Source organism: Wolffia australiana, chromosome 2 (assembly GCF_029677425.1).
Source record: "Wolffia australiana isolate 7733 chromosome 2, ASM2967742v1".
NCBI classification, from domain to species: Eukaryota; Viridiplantae; Streptophyta; class Magnoliopsida; order Alismatales; family Araceae; genus Wolffia; species Wolffia australiana.
Window position 1 is genome coordinate 19,546,451 of NC_135836.1, and position 8,101 is coordinate 19,554,551.

General features: G+C 40.9%; 2 protein-coding genes across 3 annotated transcripts; one reads left to right on the top strand and one right to left on the bottom strand.

Annotated features, from left to right (window-relative positions):
* Positions 1 to 2,732: 2,732 nt before the first annotated feature.
* LOC144699983 (uncharacterized) lies at positions 2,733 to 6,090 on the top strand. 2 transcript variants are annotated; one of them, XM_078571342.1, is made up of 7 exons: positions 2,733 to 3,022; positions 3,663 to 3,979; positions 4,066 to 4,159; positions 4,695 to 4,816; positions 5,580 to 5,699; positions 5,769 to 5,837; positions 5,915 to 6,090. In XM_078571342.1, exons 2-7 carry the CDS (start codon positions 3,665 to 3,667, stop codon positions 5,963 to 5,965), a joined length of 771 nt encoding a protein of 256 aa, XP_078427468.1. In that variant the 5' UTR covers positions 2,733 to 3,022; positions 3,663 to 3,664; the 3' UTR covers positions 5,966 to 6,090. The 2 variants fall into 2 exon arrangements, with proteins under 2 accessions (XP_078427468.1, XP_078427467.1); XM_078571341.1 differs by having other exon boundaries at positions 2,734 to 2,997.
* LOC144699984 (membrane steroid-binding protein 1-like) lies at positions 6,031 to 7,862 on the bottom strand. The gene is made up of 2 exons (XM_078571343.1): positions 7,499 to 7,862; positions 6,031 to 6,367 (listed from the first exon to the last, which is right to left on the bottom strand). Exons 1-2 carry the CDS (start codon positions 7,807 to 7,809, stop codon positions 6,106 to 6,108), a joined length of 573 nt encoding a protein of 190 aa, XP_078427469.1. The 5' UTR covers positions 7,810 to 7,862; the 3' UTR covers positions 6,031 to 6,105.
* Between the last annotated feature and the right edge of the window lie 239 nt (positions 7,863 to 8,101).

The window sequence follows — 8,101 nt, forward strand, 5'->3', positions numbered from 1 at the left end:
TTTGTTAAATAATATTCATTCGTCTTAGACCCTTTAAATTTCTACATTAACTGCTCATTTTTGTTCATACAAAATGTTCAAGCAAAGTGATCTCATCGTTTTATTTGCTTAAGCATGAAGCGTAAAAGGGTAAAGAGACAAGTAAATTGCCAATGGAGATTTACATGAAGAGGTACTTTTGTGTTTTTTATTAAATAAGTTAAAATTTCCCTTTTCTTAGATCTTTTAAAAATTTTATATTAAACGTCCATTTTTGTTACTACGAAACGTTCAAGCAAAGTCATTTCATCATCTTTATTTGTTAGAGCAATAAGAGTAAAGGGTAAAAGAACAAGCAAATTACCATTGGAGATTTGCATGAAGGTAGGCACGGAGGACGGATGACGATTTCATCATCCGTTATTTCTGTTTCGTCATCTGTTTTCGTTTTCATCAATTGACGGATGACTGAACGGTCCTATGTTTGTCATTTGTCATTAGTCATCCGTCATTCGTGACGAATGACAAAAAATACGGATGAATGACGTAAACGACGGATGACAATATCGGTTGACGAGAATATTAATGAATAATTTTTACCTTAATTTTTTACATAAACTCATTGAGTCATTGGCTTCTATGAGGAGAGAGAATTCGCTCTTGATGTTTCCTCCATCTCCAATGAGCTCAGAGTTCCTGTTCGGTGAGCGGATCCTGAGAGTTCCTGCTCCATCTTCAACCTTCCATGATGTTCCCGGTCATTCCATTACCGTCGACCACGATTTTCTGTCAATGACGAAATCCAAACATTTAAATTCGAGAAGGGTATCTGCGCCTCTCCGTTGAATCCGTCTCCCAGATTTTTGGCGGCTTCTTTTATGTTCTATCTTATTTGATTCGATAAGAGGTGGGTTAGATCTGAGTTTCCGCGAGAAGTTGACCGACGCCGATGGCTTCTACAAGGTAATCCGATCGTGTTCTTCTCGAGTACGTCGTCTTCTTCGTTCCGCCGCCGATTGTTGACATGTTCATGGCTCTCTTTCTGTTTCATCTTGTTCTTCTTCTCAACCTCTCAACATCTGGTTCTTGGCATGTTCTTGTTCTTGTTCTCAACCTCTTTCCGTTTCATCTTGTAAGAAGATAAACAAGAAACGGCGCCGCCAAAAGCACTTCAGAAAGAACTTAGAACTATACCCTCACAGTAAGACCGGTGAATTTTTCTTAGATAAACAAGAATCAAGGGATTAAATATGCATTAGGATGCACTGTCCGAGCTACAAAACATACACATAAAATGCGGAATTGGGAGAATGTGGCTTTCAACACAGCAAGATCCGCAGGCCCAGGAAGAGTAAGAGAGCTTGGAGCAGAGATGGACGCCCGGGGTGGGGGGAGAAAAGCGCTGAAGGGTTCCATGAAGAGTGGGGTAAAAAAAGGGGGGGGGGGAGGGGGGTTCGTGAGAAGCAGGAGGGCGGGGTGTTTTCCATCACAGAAGCGTCCGTTCCGTTCCGTTTATGTTGATAGACGAATGACGAGACGAAGTAGTGACGGAAACCCGTAGATGACGGGACGGAAACGAATGACGAAAATGACGAAAATGTTCATGGAAAACAGATATCGGAACAGAATTCCGTTACGATACGTTCTGTCTGTCCATTTCCGTCATCCGTTTCCGTCCTCCATGCCTACATGAAGGGGTAGTTTTTTGTTTGTATTGACTAAGTTTCATTTTTCCTTTTTTAGACCTTTTAAATGATAAGATTAGCCGATCATTTTTGTTCATACAAATTGTCTAGGCAAAGTGATTCCATCCTCTTTATTTGTTAAAGCAACAAGATCAAAGGATTAAAACATGTTTTTGGATGGCTGCCATTAATATTTTGAACCCAGCTCTTGGCGCATACTTTGTACACAACATCATAGGAACAAGACTTGAATCCACAAGCCTTGCTCTACTTGAAGGAGCTAAGACCTGAATCCACAAAACTAGCCTATCCAACCCTTGAGTCCACAAGGGGTTGTACTTGAATCCACAAGCACAGAAGCACTCTCTAACAAAGAAAATACTTAGAGGGGAGAAATAACAGTTTCAACAATCCATAATGACTGTACCCATGACAAGACAAGTCAAAACATTAAAAAAAACAATTCTGACAAGCTTAAATTTAGGATAAGCAGCCTGACAGGCTTGAGCAGAAATATCTTGCAGATTCTAGGTCTTGTAGAAGCTGTTAGGAGTTATTTGTGTGGCTCAAGAAGATCCTAATGGGACAAAACAGGAGATATGCATATCTGACAAGTTAGAGCAAAGATCCCAGCAGAAGAAGAATCTGACAGAGGATTATGTCAGAAGATAGTGTCAGAGATATCCTGTCATAAGATCTTATCAGAGAAAATCTTGTCAGAAGATTTTGTGAGAGAAAATACTGTCAGAGGATTTTGAGGGGCTCTAGGTAATTTTCTGCAGATCCTGTCAGTTCTAGAAGAATCTCCTTCTTGGGCCACAACTTGCTAATGGGCCTCAGAAGATGGGCTTCTGGGATACATCAGCTCTCCAAGCTGTTGGTGTAGATATTTGGGTTAAAACATGGGTCTGAGAACCATACTAAAATGAACTAATCTAGTACAATCACATTTGTTAAATCATACACCAATTTAATTTTATATACTTTATTTGTTCAGATATCATTTATTTTGGGAATCCAAAATGGGTCGAATATTAACTCGTGGGAAGACCATTGGAAGCTTTCAGCCCATTCGCATTCAACCGTCAGTCCGAGCATGATTAGTTAGAAGATTCACCGTCTATAAAATTTTCTATTGAAAAAGGGAAATAGTGGCAATCGGACAGCGATCGGAGATCGGCGATCTTCCTGCTCCCTCAGCGGAGTAGATTACGCGAACGGATGTAGATTGATTTTTCAGCCAGCAACCTCCGAACCGCGAGGACTTGCTGCTTCCGCCACCATTTCTGTTGCTTTTTCTCCTGGATCACTCGAGGACTGGCGTTGTTATCAGGTTGAATGATGTTTCCTGTTTCTTGGTATTTTTTCTACAACTTATTGTTTTATCGTTGTTTATATGGTTTTGTAAGTAATCTGCGTATTAACCATATCGTGGTGATTAATTTCTGAGTTTAATCGGACTTCCCCTTCCCAGCATCTTTCGAAAATTATTGGCACGCTTTGATGTTATTTGGGTTAGAAGATTTCTAGCCCTCCTGGACTTGTTTCTCGAAGAACGACGTCCGTTTTTTATTTGCGATAAAAACACAGTTTGATACAGTTGTGATCGGAAAATACTTTATATAGGTCAAATGGATTGTTTTAATCAAATGGCTTCTGGAGCATGTCCTCTTGCAGCTTTTTAACGAAAATATAGATTACCAGCGAATTCAACCCTGCTCCCTTTTTCTTGTATGCAATAATCGTCGCTATGACACAAAATTGGATTTTAAGTCAAAATAAATCCAAACCGCAGAAATCATCTTAATTTTGATGATTCTACTTTTGTGCAATGGCGCTGCGGATTTCATTTCCTCGCATTCCAAACTTTTCTCATTAAAATTCGTACATCTTTTTACACGTAAGACAAAGAAAACATGAGTTATTTTATCATGCGCTTTGTTCTCCTCCTGAGCCATTTATTTTCTTTATAAGAGCTAAAGAGGAATATCTGTGCAGATATGTTGACAGGCCATGCTGTTACTTTCCGAGAAAACAATGAATCCAAGCAACACCTGTTAAAAGATCCTGTATCTGAGAGTGATGATGAGTCTGATCTTTCATGTGAGGTTCTCCACTGGGCATCATTCAAGGAGCTATCGAGACCCCATCTGCAATATGAAACTGTCATTTGGGTTCTTATATCGTTGCTTCTAGTTTTAGCCTGGGGAGTGGGATTAATCATGCTTCTATATCTCCCAGTAAGGAGATACGTGCTGAATAGAGACATCTGCTCGCGTAAATTATACGTCACGCAGGATGAATTAGTAAACAAGGTATACCTTTGTCTCATTTTTTATCGAATTTCACATCTGGTTGTGTTTTTTCTGGTTAAAGTAAGAAATTCCATGAAATATTTTAGGTTACTAGGCCTTCTTTTATCCCTTTCTTGGGAAGCACAAAAATTGAGAAGCGCATTCCCCTTCACGCGGTTATTGGCATCATCATCGAACAAGGTATAGATACCATATTCCTTTTAATGATCTGCATATTCATCGTTTTATTACTTCGTGAAGTAAATAAATATCCTCTAAGATGAAATGGATGAAAATTAAATCTTTCAAGAATTGTCTAAAATAAGTTTTTACATTTGTACGCTAAAATTTGGCGATTGGGTATAGACTTATTTCAGGCACGAAGTGCACGTTGAACGTAATATTTATTTTATGGGCTTATAATCTTGAAAGATCGGTTAATAATTATCTGCATACTTTTCAGACGAGTACGCATGAAACTGTGGTCAATAATTTCTGAAGTTTTAGCACGATTTTTCTGTTCTTCAGTGAGAACAGTTCTCGATATCCGACTATTATTGACGTGAGAACAGGTCAATAACGCCTGTTATCCGACTATTCGTTCGGATTTTAAGTTTCTGCTTCTCTTCTACAGTTCTCGATCTGTAATTTAATCTCTCATTGTCAACAGAATCTGGGAATCGATTTGTTTTCTTCTACAATTTTTGCTTCTTAGGATAACGTTCTATGCATGTAGGTTGCTTACAATCTATCTACGGCATCCATACCTTTAGGGTCCAGAGTATTGCTTATGGAAAAGCTGCTGCGGTTGATGAGTTGCAAGTTCAAGGGGTTTCGGATCCAGATCTTCTCACGAAGGTTTTTTCACTTTTGTTCAAATAATCATTGAAGAAAGAAAATTTTGAAGGGAAAAGTTGTTTTTTAAAATATATTATCCGGTGATCGTATGCTCTAACTTAATTGGACATATATAGTTACTATAATATGCCCTTAACAAGCATATTTTCCCAGGGGACTGGGAAGAAACACATGGCCATTTTTTTAAGCAACAATATGTTGTTCGCTTGGAAATAAAAGTCGCATCTGCAGTAGTCTCTGCTAATTTGTGATTTTGTTCTTTTTTCTCTTTAATATGTATAACTGGAATCATTGTTTGTAGTTTTTAAGTAGATGGTGGCTCAGAGTAGAAGATTGTGTGACTTATAAACATGTGAGAGAATTTTGTGACACACAACAAATTCTACTTTCTTCCCATTTCTTGGCGATACCAATTTTTCGACCTCTTAACAAATGGTTCCACGTCATCGATTATTTACGCTTGCTATTTGGCTAATAAATCGTTTTGATGATCTTCTAGTATCTTTTCTTCATCATTCGATTCTGAAGTGATTTTTCATTCCTTATCACGAGATGTCTTTAGTTTCGAGAGTAAGAGAGCCCCACCAATACAAAGCTAGATAGAATCAATCCGAAAAAGCTTAGGAACCTCGTCTGCAGACTAGGATTTGATGATTTGAAATCTCACAACTTAGAGGAAATTATATTTATAAATTCCTCGTCATGATATTTGAAAATATCATGGGCATAGTTCCTAAACTGGATTTGGCAACCCGGTGGGCAGGTAATCATTTCAGGGGCAGCCAAGAGCATTAAGGAAAAGCGTTGGAATGTCTCAAGAATCTCAAGGCAAGGGGAATCCCCTCTGACCCAGATGGGCCATGAAACCACCCCGGGCTTGCGGGTAGGCCCAAACTGACCTTCAGCCCATTTGTTCCCTCTTTCTACTCAAAATTATAAGGGCATTTCACAGGGATCTGGGCTACAAACTCCCCACCATTTCCTCCTCCGCAAGCTCGAAGAAGTCGAGCAATCTGTCAAGGTCCTCCTTATCATTCTTCTCCATTCTTGATCTTTCCTTCAACTCAATTTTTCTCCTCAAATTATTCTCTTCCCCAGAGACTGGAGTCACTCGTTGGAGGCTATGAAGCAGACATCGAACAAGGTTGAGCAACTCTTCTCTAGATTGAGGATATATATATATATATATATATCTAATAACTTGAGCAGGAAGATCAAGCGTTGTAAATGACGATTCAGACAGAAATAAGAGCTGTTCTTGTATTGGATTAAAAGACTGTTGACTTGACTTAGCTCTGGTTGTCGGCGGGGGCGCTGACATCAGTAGCGGGCTCGGGCTGTTGGACTGGAGGGGTGCTCTTGATGGTGCCCACCTTGACGTACTTGCTCATGAACTTGTACTCCCAATCCTGCAAGGCCTCAGTCTCGAAGAGGCTGAGCCCAGAGACGTCTCCGGTCAGGTCCTTCTCCTCGAAGGACATCTTCGCCAGCGCCCTGCTCGCGTCCCTCCCTGCGAAGAGCGCGTATGGCCCCCCCGGCCCGTAGAACATCCTGATGAACACAAAAGTTAGGGGACAGCAGACAATGGAATAGGCCAGTCAGAACAGACATTTGGTCAGTCATCCATCACAGAATAGACATGGTTGCTCGGTTCCTTTTGTGCAAATTTGTGCGAATTGTTCGTTCTGTTCGGTTTTCCGAACAGAACAATATCAAATTCAAACAGATCACCGCACAGACCCGTGTGCGGTTCTATTGTTCGCTTTGTGCAAATTTTGTTCTAATTTTGTTCGTTTGTTGCACAAACAAAAGAACAGAACAAAGAACAACCATGTCTATCACAGAGTTTGCTGTTTTGTTCAGGTTGTAAACTGAGTAAATCAACGGCACCCGATGATGGAATGGAATGGAAGGCACAAAGGCTTTTGTTCTGTTTCCCGTACCCAAAACAGGATTTCTGATGGTAACAGACGGAACGGATGGCGGACTGTCATCCTAAACTTTATTTTAAAGTTCTGTAAAATTATGATCCATAATACTGAATTTAATGGCTTACCAACTGAATCAAGAAATTAATCGGGGAAATCTTCTAAGTAACAATACAAAGAAATCAATCTCTATCTCCAACGTCAAGATCGTCGACCCTCGTTGACGTTGATGATCAAGTTAATGAATAACACCGCACATGGTTTGACGGTGGACGTCAACCGACATTTCTTCTAATTTTAGCCGAAAGTTGCAGTTTAATGTCGTGATATATAGATTTTATCAGGGGTCATCAACTGAATCTAGAAACGGATCGGAGAAATCATGTTAGGTACAATACAAAAAAATAATTATCCTTGACGACAACGATAGCAGACGGGAGACGTTGACGATTGCCGACGTTGGTAAATCGTCAACGCTTTCGTCGTCTGGACGTGCCCTAATTGTGAAGCAAACCAGGAAAAAACCCTAAAATTGAGGGATTGGGGGGGACGACCGAATCGGCCGGAAGGATTGTGTTGAAATCATGCGGAGATGGGCAGATCAGGCGGGATATCGATCGAGAATCGTACCGCCCCCGATCATGCGCGCTCCAGGAAGTTTTATAAACACAATCAAAGCGAAAAGGGGAACGAAGATCAAACAGAAAGGAAGATTCAGATCGGGTTTACAAATCGATCGAGAATCATATCGCACCTGCTCTGGGAAACGTCGTAGATCTGGCCTTTGATGGCCATGAGGAGCGGCTTCTTCGGATCGGAGCCGTCGTAGGCTTTCAGTTCCTCTTCCGTGATCTCACCGAGGTGGACAGGAGGCGGCAGAGGCTCCATCTGCGGCGATTCAGGCATCCTCCTGGCGGGTACAGACGGGCCCAGGAAGAAGCTCGAAATCACATAGTAGATGGCGATGGCCGTGGCTATCGCGGAGAAGAAGGCGACGGGGGAAAGGCCCGTGTATGCTGCGATCGCCTCCTTGACTGTCTCCCAGAGCTGCAGAACAAACGCCATCGCCGCGAGAGTCGTCTCCTCAACTCCCCTTCAAGTGCTCACATTTATACCGGATATTAAACTACCATTACTGAATAGAAAACGAGGCTCCAAGTGGGATCTACAGATCTAACAAGAGTCACAGCAGACCGTTGAGAACATAATTGAACCAAATATTTTGATCCTTAAAGCAAACATGGGCGTGTAGGGTTTTGAGTCCATGATTGGCATGATCCATACACCATTCCCTCTATGCAATACAAAAGGGAATAAAAAAAGACCGTTAGAAAATTTTAAAAACTAGATGATCGAG